This window comes from Phycodurus eques, chromosome 5 (genome assembly GCF_024500275.1).
Source record: "Phycodurus eques isolate BA_2022a chromosome 5, UOR_Pequ_1.1, whole genome shotgun sequence".
Lineage (NCBI taxonomy): Eukaryota > Metazoa > Chordata > Actinopteri > Syngnathiformes > Syngnathidae > Phycodurus > Phycodurus eques.
In genome coordinates this window covers 32,464,690-32,487,739 of record NC_084529.1, presented here as the reverse complement: position 1 = coordinate 32,487,739, position 23,050 = coordinate 32,464,690, and the positions used below count along the sequence as shown (strand labels likewise).

Sequence of the window (23,050 nt, the reverse complement as noted above, 5' to 3'; positions counted from 1 at the left end):
GAAGAGTCTCTGCTCGGATGAAGGGCAAAGTTTATAAAACAGTGGTGAGGCCAGCCATGATGTACGGATTAGAGACAGTGGCACTGAAGAGACAACAGGAAGCAGAGCTGGAGGTGGTGGAAATGAAGATGTTGAGATTCGCTCTCGGAGTGACCAGGTTGGATACAATTAGAAATGAGCTCATCCGAGGGACGGCCGAGGTTCGATGTTTTGGAGACAAAGTTAGAGAGAGCAGACTTCGATGGTTTGGACACGTCCAGAGGAGAAATAGTGAGTATATTGGTAGAAGGATGATGAGGATGGAGCTGCCAGGCAAGAGAGCTAGAGGAAGACCAAAGCGAAGGTTGATGGATGTCGTGAGGGAAGACATGAAGGCAGTTGGTGTTCGAGAGGAGGATGCAGGAGATAGGCTTACATGGAAAAGGATGACGCGCTGGTGCGACCCCTAAAGGGACAAGCCCAAAGGAAAAGAAGAAGAATTGTGCTAATGATGCAGAGTCCTAGCAATTTAGAGCAGTTTTAAATGACTACTAGAGCAATTGTCTGGTACAGTGACCATTGTGCAAATGGCTCAGAGACTTTAAGTGAATTTTTAAGAGAATTTAAGCAGTTTAAAGTGACTAGTACTGCAATAATCTGTAACAGTGTCAATTGTGCAAATTGTGCAGATACTTCACAAGCACGAGTGGCCAGTATTGGTCAGCAACAGATATGCAAATAGTGCAGAGTGGCGAGATTGCTACAGTGAGTGCACGAATAATGTATAATTGGCCTGACAGAGGTGTGACAACAATCTCAAGACAAAATTGGCAGCATGGAATGGAATGGAATGGAATGGAATTGAATTTAAGAAGGTAATGGCAAGAGGGAAGATGTTCGAATGTCCGCTTGTTTTAGTTTGCATTGATCGATAGGGCTTACCTGAGAGAACGAGCTGGAAGAGATGAATAGGATTTTGCACGCTCTTGTCTTAGTTCTGGCAGCGTGCAAGTCCTCAAGGGTGGGTATGGGGTTACAACAATTTTTTTCAGCAGTTTTGATTGCCCGTTGTAGTTGGAGTTTGTCCTTTTTTGTGGCGGCACCAAACCAGACTATGATGGATGAACACAGGACCGATTCGATGACCGCTGTGTAGAACTGCCTCAACAGCTCCCGTGGCAGGCCGTGCTTCCTCAGAAGCCGCATTTCAAAATGTTCTTGAGTAAGATACTGAACCCAGAGGTGCGCCTGATGCTGCATCAACAGTAGGTGAATGAGGTCAATGCGCTTTGAGTACCTCGGGCGGCTGTGGCACAGTTGGTAGGGCGGGTTCGGTCACAGGTTCAAATCCCGGCTCTGACTGTCCGCATGTCAAAGTGTCCTTGGGGAAGACACAACCCTAATTTGCTCCCATTGTACCTGGCAGCGCCTTGCAAGGCAGCAGTCGCCCATTGGTTCACGAATGTGTGTGAGTGGGTGAATGTGAGGCTTTGTAAAGCGCTTTGGGCACTGTGATGGTGTAGATAAAGCGCTATATAAGGGCAATCCATTTACCATTTGAAGGTAGAAGCGTGCTATAAAAGTGGGAGCTCATTTACGAGATGGGTAGAAAGTTGGCCTTTATCAATCCAGCAAAGGAAATGTTCTCAGCATTTGTGAATTTGTTTAATGGCTGACCAGTTGTCATCAGAACGTACCTGACCAAATAGGCGACCTGAAGAACAGTGCCCCTCCTTGACTCTTGATAACAGAGAAGCCGCTCGGAAGGAGTCTGGCGAGAAGAGCGCCAACTAGTCTGGCCAAGTGCGGCGGTGGTGCCGAGTCCTTCGAGGATCTGCTGTCCAAGTACAAGCAGATCCAGCTAGAGCTGGAGTGCATCCGCAAGGAGGAGAGCATGGCGCTGGAAGCCGAGGTCCAGGGGTCGGAGGTCAAGGTTCAAGGGGCGGAGGCCAAGGTCCAGAGGTCAGATGTCAGGGTTCAAGGTGCGGAGGCCAAGCTTCAAGGGGAAAAGGCCAAGGTTCAGGGGACGAAAAAGCGTCCCGCGCAAGCCATCCCGCTTCCCCAAGTGTCCGCCCAGCTTCCGGCCGAGAACAAGAAAAGTTTCCAGGCGTTTAACATCAAACCACTGCGCATCACACTGTTCACGCCGGCCAATCTGGACACGAGCGCCGAGGAGGAACGGCAGCAGCACGAGGAGGCGGGTGAGTGAGCGACTGACTCGTTTCAACAGCCCTAGTCGAAGCGTCGCTGACTTCCTGTTTTGTCCGAGCAGCGACGCAGGCGGACGCAGATCCCAGGGCGGCAAAGAAGGCGGAGGAGGTTGCGAAGGCGTGTGTTTGTTGCAGTGAGGAAGCAAAGGATGACTGCAAAACGCCCGGCAGAGAGTCGTCCGCCTCCAGCGAGGACGTCTTCATCTGTCTCGATGAGGTAAGTTGGCGTTTTGGGCGGCCATTTTTGGAGTCCCTCAGCCTCAAATGTGAGTTCAGGTGGCACAAGTACTCGCACTCTGTACTTAAGTAGAAGTACAGACATTTGTGTAAAAAAAGACTACCTGCGTAAGTAAGGTTTTAAATGTGTAGGACTTTTGAAAACATGCAATTCCAAAGCGTTTCATAAACACAAAATCGAGACGGATGGTCAAAGACAAGACAAGGATGAAAACATGACACAGAGACAAATCAACTAGAGTCAAATAATATAAACAATAATAATGAGGGATAATGTAGGATCTCCAGCTTGTTCTTGTTTGAGAGAAGACTCACTGAGGCAGGTTTAGAGTGAGTTACAGTAATCCAAGTAGGGAAGGAAAGAAGCGTGGAGTCATAGTTCCAGAGCTGAATGGGGCAGAATAGGTCTTATTCCAGCAATATTCCTTAACTGGAGAAAGCAGAACAAGTTAAGTGACATGATGATTGACTGTCATGTGCGGCTCGAAGATATAACAAGTCTCTCAGGAGTGGATTCAATGTTCTGGTACTGATGCAACTCTTGTAAAAAAGTACGGACTCTGAAACATGCTCAAGGACAAAAGTGACAATACATTTTTACTATCAGTTGTGTACAATTCCCGTGTTGATAACACAACAAATTATGTGCAGACAATATATGCCTGCATTCTCGTGTTGTCATTCATCCAGGTCACTTCATTCTCAGGGCATTGACTCGATCGCAATTGTTGTTTCTCAGACAACCAGAACAGTCCAGTTGCGATTGATTCAAGGCCCTGAAAGTGGTTCTCTCCGTTCCTCTTTTAATAACTTGCATAGTGCTTGGACTGAGAAGGGAAAAAACAATTAGCACGCAATCAATATCTTATCCGAATATCTTAGAATAAATGAAAATATTTCATTAAAATAATACAGTAAGTAAATAAATAAATAAATACAAATAAATTTATATAAAATATAAAATTAAACACTTACAGGGCTCTACACTAACTTTTACGTTGGTAGCCCTGGACCGTGACTGATGTGTGTCGTCTAACGTAATTGGCATGACTCTTTTATATCTGCAAAATATTTTACTGTGAATATGACGTTAGTCTGCAGCAAGCAGTGGCTGACCAAACCGGTCATTTCTTTTATAGAATTTTTGAAGACCTAATGGAAACATGCATGTTCAGATAAAAGCAAAGCATAACAACAGGCATGCATTTGTTTACATGTACTGTTTTTTGACTTCTCATAAATGCTGTACTGAAAGTAGCGTGCAGCAGCATAATTTTAACTTCATGTCAGCATACAAGGGGGTTGGATTAAGGGAAAAAATGAGCGTGGTTTGAATATAAAGCCTCTATTTGTTAACAAAGAGCAGAACTTACATCTTGTGCAGATGCTGTCATCTGAAGGAGGTTACTGACTGTAAGGTAGTGGTAGCGGAGAATGTGGCTAGACAGCATAAGATGGTGGTGTGTAAGAGGACTCTGGTGGTGGGGAGGAAGGTTAAGAAGACAAAGAAGCTGAGAAACGAAGAGTGTGGTGCGGCTTTTCGAGAAGAGGTGAGACAGGCTCTCCGTGGACAGGAGGAGCTTGACCATGACGCCGTTTCTGTCGCCATAGGCTGTTTCGTACTTCTTGAACGCTGGCTGCTAGATCCATTCCACACATCCAGCATACACACACACATACACACACACACATGTAATTTCGGCGGACTAATATGCGAGCGCATCGGCCTGAGGTTCCGCCTGTGGGCTCGGGACCAGTCACAGGAGTTGACAAGACCAGAAAAAAACACTTCCGCCTCTTCTGCTGTTAAGAAGTAACGGTACTTTTACTTTGTTACAATGATCGAAATGGCGCTCACTACTTTTGTTGATCAATTATTGCTAATTTATCAACTATTTCGTGTGCGAGACTACGAATTCCGCATTGGACGCTGTTTGCTCCAATCCAATGTAAGCGCTAGTGACGTTTAAGTGTAGTTCACCAATCAAACGATACAAGAAAGTCACATGACCTCACACGTCATCTTCTATTGGGCTTCTCGGATATAGGTATTAACACTAGATGAGCCAGCCCGGCTGATCGTTGTACCTACGTGGCAGTCATGTTGGGAAGGTCGTCGTTACTATGAAGGCAACGGCGCGCTACTCGTCTTGACATTTAGACAAACAAAAACAACAGCTTTCATGTATTGTATTGATCTGCCGCTGTCTGCCCAAACGTGGATATTTCAGCCCACTTATAACTTGAGAATACACCGTGCAGTAAATTGGAGGTGTTGTAATTTTGGCTGTGCATACACACACGCACGTGCACATTCACATTTTATTTTATTTTTATTTTATTGATGTTCATGATGTGGTTGAAAAAATCAGAAGGTACTCACTATTTACTCAGTACTTGAGTAATTATTTCAACGTGTACTTTTTACTCTTAAGTAATTTTTTTCCCGACACACCTTGTGCATCTTTTTTTACATCGTGTTGTCAGTTGCGCAGGTTGAAAAAAGTAATGAGCCTATTTCGACAAAGATACAGATACCCCTTTTCAAATGTAGTGGGGTAAAAGTATGAAGTGGTGAGAAAAATATAGAAATACTCCAGTGAAGTACACTACCTGACAAATGTAGAGTAATAAAGTGTTTGTTGCCTGTGATTGATTGTTGTGGCTGCGGCGCTGCAGCTGGGCGGTCAGGTGGAGGAGGAGGACCTGTCGGAGCTCCACCTGCGGCTGCTCGCCCTGCAGTCGGCCAGCAGAAAGTGGCAGCAGAAGGAGCAGCAGGTGATGAAGAGGAGCAGAGAACCGGCGGCGGGCAGGCCGAGGCCCGCCGACCGCAGGGCCAGACCCCGGTCCAAACCTCAGGACAGAGAGCGAGACAAGGCCAAGCCCGGGCCCAGAGAGCGACCTAAACCCGCACCCAGGACCGCAGCCAGAACTCCTCCGGACAGAAGCAGAGGCAAGAAGAGCACGGGCCCAGGTGAGAAGGTTATGCCAGACACTCGTCCTCATGCCGCCTGTTGGCTTTCCCGTGCAAACCCAAACCCTTTATTGCAGGGGAGATGTTCACAAAAATCTTTGCAAGCATAAAATGTCGAGAAAATTCATTCATAATGGCGTGATTATGAAAGTGTGTAGTTGTTAGGGATTGAAAGGTCTTTGAAAAACGTGCAAAGGGTTCGGTTTAACCGTTTGGGTTTGGTCTGCTTGTGTTCTGTTTACATCATGACATGCTTGACTCTTTGTTTGTTTTTTGCCTCCCCTGTTTACCAATGAGGCAACAGTGTCATGCCACAGCACAGTAGCAAGTTAGCCAAGATGGCAGGGCGGACAGGCCATCTTCGTCATGGCCAGTCCTATAGCAGCGGGGCGTTATCGCCAGAGAGCTTGTGTTGGAGAGAAGACGTATAGACCCGGGAGAAGCAGTAAGCTTACGATGCTACTTCTACATCTTTATCTCTCCAACGCAGGATCTCTGGTTCCTTGGCTTGGACGCTCATAGCGAGACGTTACGTCCCACTCATAGCCGTCCTCTCACGAAACCCGCCGCCGGAGGCCGGCTGTTAACCAACAATTTTGTCCATGTGTGTATAGTTTCTGATTAATAAAAAAAAATACATTTGAAATAGTTAATAAAATAATAATAATGCTGTGAATATACTTTCACCTTTAACCTAACTATACAAGATATAATTGATTTTCCTAAGAGTCAACGTGTACCAAACCGAAAACCGTGACCACAAAACCGGGGTGCAAACCGAACCGTGGTTTTTGTGAACCGTTCCATCCCAAGTAGTTGTGATAGTCACCGAGAATGTTGTCCGGCTTCTTACGTTGCCAGCATGACTTATTTGTAATGTAGTGTTACTATAACATACACAGTGGGTACGGAAAGTATTCAGACCCCCTTAAATGTTTCACTCTTTGTTATATTGCAGCCATTTCCCTCATTAATGTACACACAGCAGCACCTCATATTGACAGAATTGTTGAAATTTTTGCAGATTAATTTAAAAAGAAAAACTGAAATCTCACACAGCCATAAGTATTCAGAGCCTTTGCTGTGACACTCATATATTGAACTCGGGTGCTGTCCATTTCTTCTGATCGTCCTTGAGATGGTTCTACACCTTCATTGGAGTCCAGCTGTGTTTGATTATACTGATTGGACTTGATTAGGAAAGCCACACCCCTGTCTATATAAGAACTTACAGCGGATCGGTGCGGCGTCTGCAGTGATGTGGACTTTGTATTGGTCCGTTGTGGTAAAGAAGGAGCTAAACCGAAAGGTGAAGCTCTCGATTGACCGGTCGATCTACATTCCTACCCTCACCTATGGTTACGAGCTGTGGGTCGTGACCGAAAGAACGAGATCCCGGATACGAGCGGCCGAAATTAATTTCCTCCGCAGGCTGTCCGGGTAAGAAGGAGTAAGAAGGGTAAGAAGCTCGGTCACCCGGGAGGATCTCAGAGTAGAGCCGCTGCTCCTCCACATCGAGAGGAGCCAGATGAGGTGGCCGGGGCATCTGATTCGGATGCCTCCCGGACGCCTCCCTGGTGAGGTCTTTCGGGCACGTCCGACCGGGAGGACACCCCAGGGCGACCCAGGACACGCTGGAGAGACTATGTCTCTCGGCTGGCCTGGGAACGCCTCGGGATCCCCTCGAAAGAGCTGGAGGAAGTGGCTGGGGAGAGGGAAGTCTGGGCGTCCCTGCTAAAGCTACTGCCCCCGTGACCCGACCTCGGATAAGCGGTAGAAAATGGTTGGATGAATGGATAGAAAAACCCACACAAAACAGTCACTGTTCCCAAAAAAACCCGTCTGTGTGCGCTGAACATGGCGACGCTTGACCGTACGCACCCCTTCTGCGCAGCCTCGGCGAGCAAACAAGCGTTGCGGAAACAACAGCTGCGCTCATCTAAGCTTCAGCGGAAGCAGGAGGAAGACGAATGGCATAAACGAGAGGACGAAATCCGCAAGATCCGCGATCTGTCCAACCAGGACGAGCAGTACAAGCGATTCATGAAGCTGGTGGGCGGCAAGACGCACGGCTGCGCCAAGGTACCGCCCTGGCCTCGACCGTAACCCCGACGCCGCGCCCCGCCCGCCCTCTTTCGACCTTGTCTTTGTCCTTCAGGTCAGGGGTGGAGAACTGAGAAAGTCCTCCACCGGTAGGACGGGCCCAGATGCCACAGGAAACCTCTACCAGTACGACAACTACGACGAGGTTGCCATGGACACGGACAGTGAACCCGGTTCCCCAGGTGAGTCACCTGACGCTTCTCAACCACTGGCGAAACCACTTTCACCGCACATTTGAAATAGCAACGTTACAAAATTTTCTAAAAACGAGTGCTGGGTCTGAGACTATATGAGGATTTTTATATAGAGCACCAAGACTGTTCCCTAAAATGTCCACGGAAAATCCCTTTGGAGTGATTCAGGAGTAAGGGAATGAGTGAATGATTGCAGTAACTGCATGTAAAGTCCTCATTCCAAGTTTTTGAGATTATGAAGATGGCGGCCACTTGTCACGTCGCTATTGAAAGTAGGGATGTCCCGATCACGGCGGCACGGTGCCTCACAGTTCTGAGGACCGGTGTTCATATACCGGTCCCGCCTGTGTGGAGTTTGCGTGGCTTTTCTCCAGGTACTCCGGTTTCCTCGCACATCCCAAAAACATGCGTGGTAGGTTAATTGAAGACTCTAAATTGCCCGTTGGTGTAAATGTGAGTGTGAAAATGGCTGAATATACGTGCATACTGTATGTTTATGTACATAGTTGTACATAGATATATACCAGGGTCCCAAATACCGGTATCGGATTGCAAAATGCGACCGAGGTCTCAATTTCCGCACGTGACGCACGCTTGCTCAGGACATCCCAAACGGAAAGCCAGAATGAATTGTTCATACATAAACGAGCCTACTTCCAACCAAGTTTCGTACAAGAAACTATCGTGAATTGCGTGCATGTTGTTATTTGGACATTTTTGTACAGCATATTTCTTAGCGCCTCCTCTGTCAAGCGCTGGGGCCTGGCATGGATTTGGCAGAGTAGCACTTGCGCAAGCATTGGGAACTAAATTTGAGGTCACGCGCAAGTGTACAGTGGGGGGAAGTATTTAGTCAGCCACCAATTGTGCAAGTTCTCCCACTTAAAAAGATGAGAGAGGCCTGGAATTTTCATCATGGGTATACCTCACCCATGAGAGACAAAACGATAATAATTTATCATTTTGATAATTTATTTTGATTCAATAATTTATTAGCAAATTATTATTTGGTCAATAATAAAAGTTCCTCTCTTTGTTCTATACCCTTTGTTGGCAATGACAGATGTCAAACATTTTCTTTAAGTCTTCACAAGATTTTCACACACTGTTGCTGATATTTTGGCTCCTTCCTTCATGCACATCTCCTCTAGAGCAGTGATGTTTTGGGGCTGTCGCTGGGCAACACAGACTTCCAAATCCCTCCAAAGAGTTTCTATGGGGTTGAGATCTGGAGACTGGCTAGGCCACTCCAGGACCTTGAAATAATGTGCTATAAATACCATGCATAGCCATAATTTGCAAATAAATTCTTTAAAAATATATATATATTTTTTTAAATAATTTTTTTTGTTGTTGTTCTCATTTTGTCTTTCACAGGTGAGGTATACCTATGATGAAAATTACAGGCCTCTCTCATCTTTTTAAGTGGGAGAATTTGCACAACAGGTGGCTTTTTTGCCCCACTGTATGTCCAAATTGTTCGTAAGCCTGGTAGTTTGTGTATTTTGTTTTAAACGTGTTACAGCAAAGCGTGAAAGCGTGACTCTGCTGCAGCTGTGGAATTGATTTCCCGTGCTTGTGTCTGTTGGTCAGCACGTCCTCCTTTCCCAGCAGAAGACTCGGCAGCGGCGTCTTTCCCTCTGCCGCCGCTTTATGTGAAGGTACGTACGCTTCTTCCTCTCGCAGTCGGCAACGGTCGGGTAACAGGAAGCGGCGTCGGATGTTTGGCAACTTTTGTCGTCTCGTCGCAGCCCTTCGCCGCCTGCGCCCCTCCCCCGCCGCCCCCCCTACCCCCTCTGACCAGCAATCCGGCGCCCCCTCCCAAGCCTCCGTTTGCTGATGAGGAAGAGGAGGAGGAGATGCTGCTCAGGGAGACCTGTCTCATGTCCATGGCCAACAAGCGGCTGGTGACCGCAGAGGTTGCTTTGCTTTACTTTCTTTTTATTCTTTGAACATTTCAACCAAACAGCACATATGTGATTACAGAACAGCCACGGGAGATTGAGGTGGGCCGTCATGCGGTCCTCACCCGAGCATTGATTAATGGACAATTGAGCTATACGGCTTTGAAAACATTTACAGTGACGGAGTCTTAATGATATCCTTGTTAAGATGGTTCCAAAATGGCACGCCTTGATTTTAGAAAAAAATAACTTCCCAAAAGCCAGTTAAATCCATTTAACCCAAATCTTTAAGTTATGTTACATAATCTGCCAGTAAGTGGCACCCCTGCCAAAAGGGTTATAATTGCTTATAGATGCCACACATTAATCTCCTCAACTCACGTCAACATATTTCCTTGGCACTAAGATGGCACCAAAGCAAAACTTTAATGTTAGGCAGTGCTTTGGCATAAGCACAAAATGAGTGAATACAGATCTGCTCACCATTATTGGCACCCATGAAGTTTACGTACGAAATGTGGAATATCTCCTGAAGAAAATGAATCAAGTGAAAAAATTTTCTATAGAGAACTTGCGTTTGATACAAAAGAGCCAATGATGGCCAACATTTTATGGAAAGATGAAACAAAAACAGAGCTTTTTGTCAATGCACACAAACAGTACGTTGACAGAACGGCGCAATGAAACCTTTAAGGAAAAGAACTCCCTGCCAACAGTAAAGCATGGTGAAGGATCCGTGATGCTATTGGGCTGCTTTTCCACATCTGGTACTGGTGGCCTCGACTGGATCACAGGTATCATGAAATCAGAAAATGATCAAGAGATTTTAGAGCCTAATGTCTTTCCCAGTGTACGAAAACTTGGTTTATGGCGCAGATCATGGGTCCTGCAGCAAGACAAGGACCCAAAGCGGACATCCAAAAGCACACGAATGTTAAAAAGGAGAAAATAGACAATGAGTCCTGATCTCAAGCCAATTGAAAATCTTTTGGGGGAGGTGAAATTTGTCACTGGGCAAAACAACCTTGCAAATGTTGAAGAGCTTGAAGAAATTGTGAAGGGAGAGTTGGAGAAAATAGCACCCGAGAAGTCCACAAAGCTTCTAGATGGATAAAAGAAACGTTTGGAAGCTGTCGTCGCTGCTAAAGGGTGTGCGAGCAACTATTAAGGAGGGCTGCCAAGATTCCTTCACATGCTGTTTTCAGTTTTTTTTTTTTTCTTTTGAAATTACAATATCTTAATTTGGAAAAAAAACGTTTTCTTTGTTAAATTTCTTTAGACCAATTAAAATATCCTGATGATATATTTTTGGTACATTTCCATTTATGTTTTGAAAATATTATACAGGTTATGCAAAAAATTAAGGTGTCATTAATGTGAGCAGGACTGAATTAATTTTTCAGTAAATAACAGAGGGTTTCCCCCAAAGAATTTCACTAGCAAATACAGTAGCGTAGTAGGCTTAAATGTTCATTAAAAAAAATTAGATGGGTATTAGTCCTAAAAACAGTGCATTTAATATTGTAAGACACTGCAACATTCGCACTTCGCTTAAATATAGGAAAATACAAAAGTGTCCTTAAATAATGATTATGTTAAAATGTATTGCACATGAAAGTTCCATATCCCCATTTGAGTTGGATCGGGATCACATATCCGGGTTTGAAATACCCCATTTTGAGTTTTAATCCTATCCAGATGAAATGTTTTGAAATACCGGCCCTGGCGTTTCGCTTAAATGAAATCGCCGGCGAATCAACTGAAGCTGGCCCCATGGCGGCCGGTCATGGCATATCAATGACATCGTGCTCACTTGTCAGCAGGAGCAGTTCTGGAGCGGTCCCCCCTCCCCGAGCGGGGCTCCCCCCGCAGGCGTAGAGCAGCCCGCCCGAGGAAACCTGAGCGCTGTCAGCCTGAACACCATGACGGTGCTGCGCGGAGACAAGTTCACGCGAGGAGGAGCTTCCAGAGCACCACTGGTGGTATGAGAAGGAGGAGGAGGAGAAGAGACGAGACAGGGGTGGCAAAAGTACTCACATGTTGTGCTTAAGTACAAACCGCAATTCCAATGAAGTTGGGGCGTTGGGTAAAACGTAAAAGTATTAAAACGTAACAGGCCAAATTTTGATAGAAACTAGGTATTTTTTCAAACGGAGGGGCTAAAAGTAAAAACACTGTTCCTACGCAAGTATGGAAAAGTATGGAATTTGATTTCGTACATTTCCATGTCTGGACAAGTATGAAAATGGAAGCTGATGTGTGGAATAATATTCATGATTCCAAGACTGTTACAACAGCTCTATTTTCCCAAATAAACAATTATGAATAGCTGGGGAAAAATATCGATCGATCCGTTTTTGTTTTTTCTAAGTCTGTTGGAAGCGCCGCTATAGTGTTGGTGTGAGAGCACACAGTATTTTACTCGATTCTGAAAGTTCCATCATTATTAGCTGATAATCTCCACCCTCAGAACATCTCAAGTAGGTCCTGTTAAAACATCGTTCAATTGTTTCAAATGAGCGCACAGCAGCCTTAGCCGTTAGATGACACGAGCAAACGTGGCAACCTGACGCGGTCCGAAACGTGAAGTACTCGTGAGAACAGAAATGAGCCAATTTCAAACAACGAGTGAGTCAATCATTGACTTGATTTGGTGATGACAACACTTTTGATGACTGGGATGCTGCTATAGAATTGAGGGAAAACGAAAAAGTGGCACAAAAAGTTAACTCCGTAAGATTTCAATCAACTCCTAGATGAGAAGGATGAACTCGGCGTGCGCGCGTGTGTGTGGGTGCATGAGTGGTCGGAGGGGATTGATTTAAACTATTTGATATACTTTGAGATGCATATAATTCTATGATAAGCGCTCTGTAAATAAAGCTTGATTTGAATGCGATGGAAACAACACACTAGGCGATTGAAACGCCAAGACTCTTTATGGCACAAAAACGGACAAATACGAAGTGAACACTTCACCGTTGATGCTTTGAAAGAACCCCTGCAACAATTTGATGGCGCCGTCCAGTCAACGAAGACCAACAGAGAGTACAGCGTTGCCAGCCTGGCAGCTGGCATCAACTGTCACATAGGAATATTATATCATCTATTTAATCAAATGTCACAAATTACCGTATTTTCCGCACAATAAGGCGCACCGGGTTGTAAGGCGCAGTCTCAATTACGGGGTCTATTTCTGTACTTCAGCCATACATAAGGTGCCCCGTATTATTCGGCGCATGGTAAAACAAGGTAACGGAAGCAAAACAGTGAGTTTGGTTGAACTTTATTCTACTACGCATTTAAAAATACACTCACATTATTTTTTGATCAATCTTTTTGTCACAAATCCTCATCTTATGTATCTCTGTTTACACCAATGTCCAGCAGTTGGAGTTCTTTTGTTAACCCTCCCAGAATGATGGCAAGCTCCGAATTCATTTGCTTCACTTGGTTTTTCACAGTAGCGGTGATATGGGCGCGCATGGAGTCGCAGATCAACAGAGCTGGTGATGGGTGGAAAAAACATCCGGTCTCTTTACATACACCTCTCTCAGCCACGCTCTCATTTTCCTTGTAAGCATGTCTCTTCGCTGATGCAATTTTCAGGGGTCCTTAGCCAAACAAATGTTGTTTTGCAGCATACCGGTAGTGCAGTATACCTACCGGAGGCGTGGCGGAGGTAAGCGTACGTACTGTACGTAGCTTTATGTAACGTTCTCTGATTGGTTTATCGCTCCCAGCGTACGAAGTGTACGTATTACGTCCCTACGTCGACGGGAAATGGTCCGACAATCAATCAAGCGGAGCGCTTACCAAAATCGCACAACATTTTTACAGATTTTGGAACCCTAAGGCACACCGGGTTAAAAGGCGCGCTGTCGATTTTTGAGAAAATTAAAGGCTTTTAAGTGCACCTTATAGTGCGGAAAATACGGTATTTACATTTTTTTATCAAGAAGAATTTTGAAATCTCAAATGTGTAGGGAACTTGTAAAAAGTACAAATTCAACTAAAGTGCTGATGTACTAAAATCTACTGAAGAACAGTAAGGGTGTATTAGTATTTTGTTGCTTACCACTGGATGATGGTGATGGTCTGTCGTGCGTTTGCGTGTGTGCGCAGCTGCCACGTCACAAGTCCGTGGTGGTGTGTCTGAACGAGTCGGACGACAGCGATTCTGACTTGGATGCCGCGGCGCAGGGGATGTTCGGCGGCCTGGAGTTCATGATCAAAGAAGCCCGAAGGACGGCCGAGGTCATCGCCACCAAGTCCAAAGGCGCATCGGAGAAGGAGAACAATCCGGTGCGGACCCCCGAAGCTTTGTCCGAGGCCAAGAAGGCAGAGTACCGCTTCCTCAGGGAGGAGCTGGCCAGGTATGAAGCCGCTCGCTGCTGACAATTGTTGTACCTCGAGCCGGCCACGCGCTGCCCCATCGCTGCAACTTGAACTATTTTACGAGTCGGGCTGCGATTACAGCTTGGGATCGCAAGTCAATGACGTCGCCACAGCACAGGCCGTACGGCCAATGAAAATGTCCGGTTAACTCGCACCGGCGTTCACAACAATGAGGTTTGCGGGTACCGAGCGAAGAGCGGTTAGCCCGTCCGCTTCAAAGTCTTGAGATGGCGGATCGGAATCCGGGTTGTGGCCTTTCAGTGCGCGCTTTACATGTTGTCCCGCGTGGTCAAGGGGTTTTATCTCCAACATTTGAAAAACGGGTGGGTGATCACATTCTACCTTGAAACCAGTAACCGGCCCGTGCCGAGCCGCCGCCAAGCCGTAGCGCGACACATTCGCATGTACCTGTGGCTAAAACGCAAAGCAAGCAGAGTCTTTCTGCGGCTGAATTGGACGCACAATTGCGCTCCTTGAACAGGCTCGGCTTTCTTCTCGCCCTTTCCGCTCAAGAAATCGAGTCACGGCGGCCGGGGCAATCGGCTTCTTCCTAGATAATGTCGCATCAAATTGTCGTCTGCGCTCCGGTCAAATCGTATTGCTCATGTGATAAGAATGCCGTTATTTGTGGCCGTGAATAGTTAGATGCGCGACCGTCCTTTGTTCGCCAGCGCTCCGAGCTTCATGTTAGCATTTTGGGGTGCGACTAAACATTTTGTCGTGCCGCGTCGCAGCAGAGAGAAGCAGAAGGCGTCCCATCCTGGCGCTCGGTTGGCGGCCGCCGATCCCGCCGCCCCGTCGCCGGCGAGTGAAGCCGAGCGCAAGCTACTGAAGCAAAGGTGAGGAGACGATAGGTAGCTCCGCACAGCGAGCGCCCACGTAACCTTCCCCGCCCGGCCGGCTCCTCTCAGAGAGTTGCTCCTGCGAGACGAGGCGCTGCTGAAGAACCTCCTGCAGCAACAGCTCAAGAAGTCCGAGTCGCTCAAGGCGGCCGAGTCCAAGGCGGCCAGGCTGAGGGAACAGACGCAGGCCACCGAGAAGATCGTGCAGGTCAACAAGACGCTGCTCAAGAAGATTCAGGAGCAGGTGAGCGCCTACTGTGCCGCTTCTGCTTCCGCCCTCTGACCTTCACGCGTGTGCTCAGGTGCGGCGCGTGGAGCACCGCGTGTCCATCAAGAAGACGCTGGCGGCCCACTTGGAGCAGGAGCTACTTTGGACTCAGAAGGCTACGGGAAGAGAACCCAAACGCAAAGCCGGAGCCGTCCACAAGCCGGTGAGCGCTGGAGATGGACGCGTTGTGCGTGCCTGTGCCGTGTGGCTGCGTGCTCCCGTGTCCTCTCTTTGACATGAATGCAACTTTTCAATCCACCTTAAAAACTGTGACTTTGGATGTTTGTCTATGTACACAAATGGCCTATTTCCCGCAAATATTGTTCACGAATTAGTCTAAATGTATGTTAGTGAGCACTTCTCCTTTGGCGAGATCATCCATCTACTTAACAGGTGCTATTTCGACAGCATGATTATTGCACAGGTGTGCCAAAGGCCTGGTACACACACAAGGATTCTTGAAAACTTAAAAGATTATTTATCAGTGACAGTGCCCACACATGAAGTCCGTCTTGATCGTATTGTGTGTGGTGTGCGAAATCAGGACAAAAAGAGCCTGATTATCTTAATATGTGTACCGAGCCTCAGGCTGCCCGTGATTAGAGATGCTGTCTACTCACCGTCTTGATATGCCGCACCTCACCGATACAGATTTAGACAGATTTGTCAACAATATTTGACAAATAGGCCTTTGTGTACATAGAAAGTCTTCGATCTTTGAGTTCAGCACATGAAAAAAGTGTTGCCTTTATATTTTTACTCAGTGTGGAAATCCCTATACAGTGATTACGAAGCTGGGAATGTGCGAACGATTCCGAACACAATATGAGAAGTCGGGAATGCGTTGACTGTTTTGTGCCATCTCAGGCCAGGAAGCTTCAGCGGGTGGATGCCGCCAATCACTTTGCGGCACTGATGGCTCAGAAGCAGCGTCTGCAGCAACTGGAGTCCGAATACGCTCTGAAGATCCAGCAGCTGAAGGAGGCCCAGGCCCTGCGCAACAAAGTGACGCCGAGCGAGCGGAGGCCCAAACCCGCCGCGCTTCCCGACCCCAAAGTTTGCCTTTCGGCTTCCTCGGGCCCGCCTCAGCCCTCCCTGCACGACCTCACCCAGGACGTCCTCGTACTGGACAGCGAGGATGGTCCGGAGGCGGACGATCCCGAGGCGGAGCGCCCCGAGACGGAAGCCTCGGAGAGGACCGGCACCCCCTACGCGGCGTCCGCTCGCCCTTGGCGCCGCTCCGACGCCACCAAACCCAACCTGGAGCAGCCGAGCTCCGCCCCCCCCGCCGTAGGCCGTGGCGCTGCCAAGCCCGTCGAGAGCTCTATGGACGGACCCGCAGATTTGGAAGCGCTGAGACGCCGGCACGGACGGCGGCCCGGGCTGGGAGAGCTGGTCCTGGAGGAGCTGGCCGTGCTGGGGGAGACGCTCAAAGCGGAGGAAGATGCGGACGCGCCCAAAAGCACCAAGGTACGCTCGCCACGGGGCCCGCTTTAAAGCAAACGCGGTGTTCACTTTTGTTCACTTTCATTTCATCCAGGGGCGTCAAACTCATTTGAGTTCGCGGGCCACATCCAACCCAATTTGATCTCAAGTGAGCCGGACCAGTATATCCGAGGCCTTATAGGCTATAAATAATGACAGTTCACCTTTTCTTTACCATCTTTTTGGGTGCACATAATTACAACTACCAGTACATTTCGGTAAATATTCACATTTATTGATTATCATCTTGTTGCCAATCTTGTTTCAAATCATATGAGCAATCTCAAATCATAAAAATTTGTGCAATTTCAACAATATTATGAGTCAGCGTTTTCAGTTACTGTTGCAACTTAGAGATCACAGTAGAGGAAAAAAAAAAAAACCTATTTAGAAATATTTTTAAATTTACATACATTTCCACATCCATCTGGAAATCTTGAAAGGCTCAAGTGACTTATCACACCATAAAAACTAAAGTGGGTACTTTTTAGAATGAAAGTGCAGTTATCCTCCTGCTTTGTAAAAGTATACAGGCAGATTGACAGATCCATCCATCCATCCATCCATTATCTTCTCCTCACGCGGGTCGCGGGCGTGCTGGAGCCTTTCCCAGCTATCATCGGGCAGGAGGCGGGGTACGCCCTGAACTGGTTGCCAGCCAATCGCAGGGCACATACAGTCAAACAACCATTCGCACTCACATTCACACCTACGGACAATTTAGAGTCTCCAATTAATACATGTTTTTGGGATGTGGGAGGAAACCGGAGTACCCGGAGAAAACCCACGCAAGCACAGGAAGAACATGCAAACTCCACACAGGCGGGGCCGGGGATTGAACCCCAGTCCTCAGAACTGTGAGGCAGATGCTCTAACCAATAGACCACTGTGCCGCAAAATTTTCTTCCATCATATAAATATGGGGAGAATTCGTAGAAAAGTGAATGTCTCAGTGACAGATATTTCAAGTGTGTGAGAGGAAGCTTCTACCACAAGTGGCGCCTTTCTCCTTGGGGTTTCCCCACACTTAATACATCTTTTTAATTCGCTTCGGAATTCTCCTAATAGTTCTTTCGGCGTGTACTAAAAATGCCTGAAATAATTTTCAACACATAAATAACACTCTATTAGTCTTGTCCTGCAAGATCTTCCCGGGTCTCTAACCAGAGGGATTCTTCACTTCTAATATTTACCTTTTAATAGTGGTAAATCTTCCCCAACCGTCGTCAGGGGATAACCTTCCCCAATCTGTCGTGATTGGAGGCTAACCTTCCCCAACCTTTGTTGTAGGATTTCTCTATCTCGCGAGTCACACAAAACTTATGATTAGAAAAAATCACAAATAATTTGGTAACTGTCAATGTGCAGAATTTTGTTAAAATGGTCTCTGCTTACCTTAGTTTGTGAGTGCTCTGTTTGTGAGTCCAGGCCAAGTAGTTGATAACCAAGTGAAACAAAAATAATGAAAACAAAATAAATGTATTTGCTATGTCTATTAAGGACACATATCCTCAGTAAGTGCAAAATAGAAACTCAAATTTGCTACTTATTTGTCACTCAGTAACTTGCCGTAAAAAGCAATTAATTTATCTGAGGTTAGAATTAGTCTGCACAAACAATGAGCAACCCCCTCTCCAACGTCAACCCCAATTCCAATGAAGTTGGGACGTTGTGTTAAACATAAATAAAAACAGAATACAATGATTTGCAAATCATGTTCAACCTATAATTAATTGAAAACACTACAAAAACAAGATATTTAATGTGCAAATAATCATTAACTTAGAATTTTATGGCTGCAACACGTTCCAAAAAAGATGGGACAGGTATCAAAAAGGAATGAGAAAGTTCAGGAATGCTCATCAAACACCTGTTTGGAACATCCCACAGGTGAACAGGTGGGTGCCATGATTGGGTAGAAAAGGAGCTTCCCTGAATTGCTCAGTCATTCACAAGCAAAGATGGGGCGAGGTTCACCTCTGTGAACAAGTGCGTGAGAAAATAGTCCAACAGTTGAAGGACAATGTTCCTCAACGTACAATTGCAAGGAATTTAGGGATTTCATCATCTACGGTCCATAATATCATCAAAAGGTTCAGAGAATCTGGAGAAATCACTGCATGGAAGCGGCAAGGCCGAAAACCAACATTGAATGCCCGTGACCTCAAGCGGCACTGCGTCAAAAACCGACATCAATGTGTAAAGGATATCACCACATGGGCTCAGGAACACTTCAGAAAACCAATGTCAGTAAATACAGTTCGGCGCTAAATGAATCAGAATCATCTTTATTTTGCCAAGTATGCCCAAAAAACGTACAAGGAATTTGTCTCCGGTAGTTGGAGCTACTCTAGTACGAAAACAGACAGTCAATTGACAGAATACTTTTGAGACATAAAGAGATTGAGAAAAACACTGAGCAATAAAAGGTTGCTTTTAATCTGGTAATGCTGGTACATTTAGTTTTTAATTTTTTGTTTTTTTTTTGACAATTGTGCAAAAAGATGCATAGTCCTCTAGCAATTAGAGCGGTTTGAATGACTCATATAGCAATAGTCCCCCGCAATGACCATTGTGCAAAGGGCGCAGAGACTTCAAGGAAGGTATGCAGTTTAAAGTGACTAGTAGTGCGATAGTCTGGGACAATGTCAACTGTGCAAATGTTGCAGATACTCCTCAGTCAGTGTGCAAGTGGTGCAGATGTTATTCTGGCATGAGTGGCCAGTATTGGTCAACAACAACAGATATGCAAATCTGTAGGCCATGCTTCCTCAGAAGCCGGAGGAAGTACATCCTCTGATGGGCCTTTTTGAGGACGGAGTTGATGTTGGTCTCCCACTTCAGGTCCTGAGAGACTGTAATTCCCAGGAACTTGAAGGTCTCGACGGTTGACACAAGGCAGTTGGAGAGCGTGAGGGGCAGCTGTTGCGAAGGTCTTGAGCGTGTTCAGCTCCAGGTTGTGTCAGCCACACCACAGCTCCAGCCGCTCCACTTCTTGTCGATATGCAGAGTCGTCACTGTCTTTGATGAGGCAGATGACAGTGGTGTCATCTGCAAACTTCAGGAGTTTGACAGCCGGATGCGTTTAGATTCAGTCGTTCGTGAAGAGAGAAAAGAGCAGTGGAGAGAGGACACAACCTTGGGGTGCCCCAGTGCTGATGCTGCATGTGGATGAGGTGGCCTCACCTGCTGTGTCCTGCCCGTCAGGAAGCTATAAACCCACTGGCAGATGGCAGGCGAGACGCTGAGCTGGAGAAGCTTGGAAGAAACTAGTTCAGGGATGATGGAATGCAGATGATGGTCCTGAATGCAGAGCTGAAGTCCACGAACAGGCTCCTTGCGTAGGTCCCTGCATTGTCGAGGTGTTCTAGGATGAAGTGCAGACCCATGTTGACTGCATCAACATCATCCGCTGTTTTTTTTCTTCAATTTTGTTTACTTGTTCACCGAGCATTAGCAGTGCGGCATTCGTATTAGCTTGAGGCGGAATGTAAACACCGGCGAGTATGAAAGATGCGAACTCACGAGGCGAGTAGAATGGCTTACAGTTCAAAAACAGCAACTCCAAATGCGGGCTGCAGTGTGTGCTGAGCTCCGTGACATCCGTACACCATTTTTCATTGATACAGAAGCATATCCCGCCGCCTTTTGTTTTCCCCGATGATTCCATGTTGCGTTCTGCCCGGTGAAGATGGAAGCCGGGAAGCATGACGGCGCCATCGGGTACAGCCTCACAAAGCCAACACTCCATAAAGCACAGGGCGGCGGAACGTCCGAAGTCTTTACTGGTCTTTATTAGAAGATGAACCTCGTCCATTTTGTTGGGTATGGACCGACGAGTCCGCATTTCAAATTGTTTTGGGAAATTGTGGACGTCGTGTCCTCCGGGCCAAAGAGGAAAAGAACCATCCGGACTGTTATGGACGCAAAGTTCAAAAGCCAGTATCTGTGATGGTATGGGGCTGTGTTAATGCCAATGGCATGGGTAACTTACACATCTGTGAAGGCACCATTAATGCTGAAAGGTACATACAGGTTTTGAAGAAACATATGCTGCCATCCAAGCAAAGTAATTTTTCATGGACGCCCCTGCTTATTTCAGCAAGACAATGCCAAACCACATTCTGCACGTGTTACATCAGCGTGGCTCCGTAGTAAAAGAGTGCGGGTACTTGACTGGCCTGCCTGCAGTCCAGACCTGTCTCCCATTGAAAATGTGTGACGCATTATAAAGCGTAAAATACGACAACAGAGACCCCGGACTGTTGAACGGCTGAAGCTGTACATCGAGCAAGAATGAGAAAGAATTCCACCTACAAAGCTTCAACAATTAGTGTCCTCAGTTCCCAAACGTTTATTGAATGTTGTTAAAAGAAAAGGTGATGTAACACAGTGGTAAACATGACCCTCTCCCAGCTTTTTTGGAACGTGTTGCAGCCATAAAATTCTAGGTTAATGATTATTTGCTCAAAACAATAAAGTTGATCAGTTTGAACCTTAAATAGCTTATCTTTGTAGTGTATTCAATTAAATATAGGTCGAACATGATTTGCAAATCATTGTATTCTGTTTTTATTTATGTTTAACACAACGTCCCAACTCCATTGGAATTGGGGTTGTATTAGCATGCACCAAATGATCTTGTAGCTTGCATCTGATTAAGAAAGTGACTTCCAGCATTTCCTTGTCAGGGGGTGGCCACCACAGCAAATCACTCGCATGATTTGTTTGGCTGACGTCACCTAACCATGTTTATACGGGCTTTGATAAACCCAAGTCCCAGTTAACTTTACAAACTCATTTTTAACAGCACCTGAAATTACTGAACAAACGATACATATGATATATATATATTGGCATTGCTTCACACAAAAGTCTCACTCTTACTGCAAATTGATTGGAGGCGTGCCCCGCTACACCAATCTTTTTTCTTTCTATCAGCTTGGTGCATGTCCCATCGCGCCACTCCCAACACTTCCGGTTCTATTGTATTTGTGTCAAAATATACGTATAAATGAACAAAAACTTGGGCAAAACAGTGCCCGCGGGCCGGATTAGACCCCTTGGCAGGCCGGTTCTGGCCCGCACGTTTGACACCTCTGATTTGATCACTCTTGGCTGTGCTGTGCATGCAGGTGCAGGTGCTCACAGCGGACACGGATGCAAGTACAAGCGTGTGCTGGCCCAGCAGGCTGGTTCCTTTAAGCCCTTACCGCAGTCCTCTGTTGGTCTTCAGGTCTTACAGGTGAACAACAACCTCGTTGACGACTTGACTTAAGGCTGCTTGGTTAAGGCTCAAAATACTTTATTTTTTTTCTTTGAGGAGCAGTTTTACGAATCATTTCTTCATTTGAGGGGAAACTTTCTAATTCTTAATTGCACAGGGACCCGAAGTAAGGCTTTTATTAAACAATACAAATCTGACAATACAACCGGGGAGTTGAATGTCGGGCTGCAGCTATCGAATATTTTAGTACTCGAGTATCCTACTGAAAATTGTATCGAACAATTGAGTATTTGGATTTTTCCTTGGCTAAATAGAAATTATGAATACAAAAGAGAGAATAAGACCTTTCACGTAATAAGGTACAACAAATTGGTTTTTGTTTTTATACAGTACAATCAACAGTTTTAATTTCTTAAATTCACATTGTGCATAAAAGATAAGGTATTAATAAAAAAAAAAAAAAAAAGCATTAACAGCCTTTGTGCATCTTCACATAAGCAATGAGCGTTTTAGCATTTTGTGACAATACATTAGGTAAACCATAATACATTAGGTTCATGGCTGTGCATTTATGAGTTGAGACCAGCTGACTAGGAGTAAGACAAATATTCTTTGTACCACGACAAGTTTTGGAATATTTCCTTAATCTGACGTCACCAAAACCCTCCTCTGTTTGGGTACAGGATTCACTTCTGACTCTTACTCCTCTCTGGCCACATTTGCCACGTTTCTCACCTACTCATCTCAAAGTTTGACCACTTACAGATCACACAGTGACCACACTCGGCAAAAGCATCTGTTAGTAACGTTACGGTTGCGCACTGTACTTGTCAGCTTCGTAATAAACAAAGCCACACATTTGATAGTACTCATAATTAACAGAGACGTTCTGCAGGTCTAACGTTCTGCTACTAAAGTGGACTAACGTTAATCTCGCTGATTTGCGCTATGTCAATTTTACCGTCATCTCTCGGGTCGCACGACACGGTACCTTCGGCGAAGAGAATCCGTGTTACACCAAATGGGTGCTCGCCTTGAATTTCACACCGAAATGCTTTTTTTTTTTTTTTTTCTCTTCTCAATTCGGCGTCGCATCTTCCCGCTGTGTTACTGCTCCTTCAACCAAATACCTTTACGTCCCCATTGTACTTTCCACGTGTCAGTGACGTAAGCACATTGTGTCGCGTACACCCCTGCATGTCTCTGTGGTACAACAGTGATTCGCAGTT

At 46.0% G+C, this 23,050-nt stretch overlaps 1 protein-coding gene across 9 annotated transcripts in view; it reads left to right on the top strand.

Moving 5' to 3' along the window:
* Window positions 1–23,050, top strand: part of LOC133402539 (zinc finger C3H1 domain-containing protein) — a 47,050-nt gene that overhangs the window by 3,563 nt on the left and 20,437 nt on the right. For 8 of the 9 annotated variants that reach the window (XR_009768533.1, XR_009768532.1, XR_009768534.1 and 5 more), the window contains exons 2-15: window positions 1,731–2,180; window positions 2,252–2,406; window positions 5,106–5,400; window positions 7,295–7,482; window positions 7,559–7,685; window positions 9,291–9,358; window positions 9,449–9,616; window positions 11,422–11,583; window positions 13,727–13,977; window positions 14,734–14,838; window positions 14,911–15,085; window positions 15,144–15,272; window positions 15,977–16,579; window positions 21,730–21,839. Coding sequence is in view for 4 of the 9 variants with exons in the window: in XM_061676423.1 (XP_061532407.1) it covers window positions 1,731–2,180; window positions 2,252–2,406; window positions 5,106–5,400; window positions 7,295–7,482; window positions 7,559–7,685; window positions 9,291–9,358; window positions 9,449–9,616; window positions 11,422–11,583; window positions 13,727–13,977; window positions 14,734–14,838; window positions 14,911–15,085; window positions 15,144–15,272; window positions 15,977–16,579; window positions 21,730–21,839 (2,986 nt within the window). In the remaining 5 variants the exon portion in view is untranslated. The remainder of the gene's footprint in view (window positions 1–1,730; window positions 2,181–2,251; window positions 2,407–5,105; window positions 5,401–7,294; window positions 7,483–7,558; window positions 7,686–9,290; window positions 9,359–9,448; window positions 9,617–11,421; window positions 11,584–13,726; window positions 13,978–14,733; window positions 14,839–14,910; window positions 15,086–15,143; window positions 15,273–15,976; window positions 16,580–21,729; window positions 21,840–23,050) is intronic. The other variant, XM_061676424.1, reaches the window with a different exon arrangement.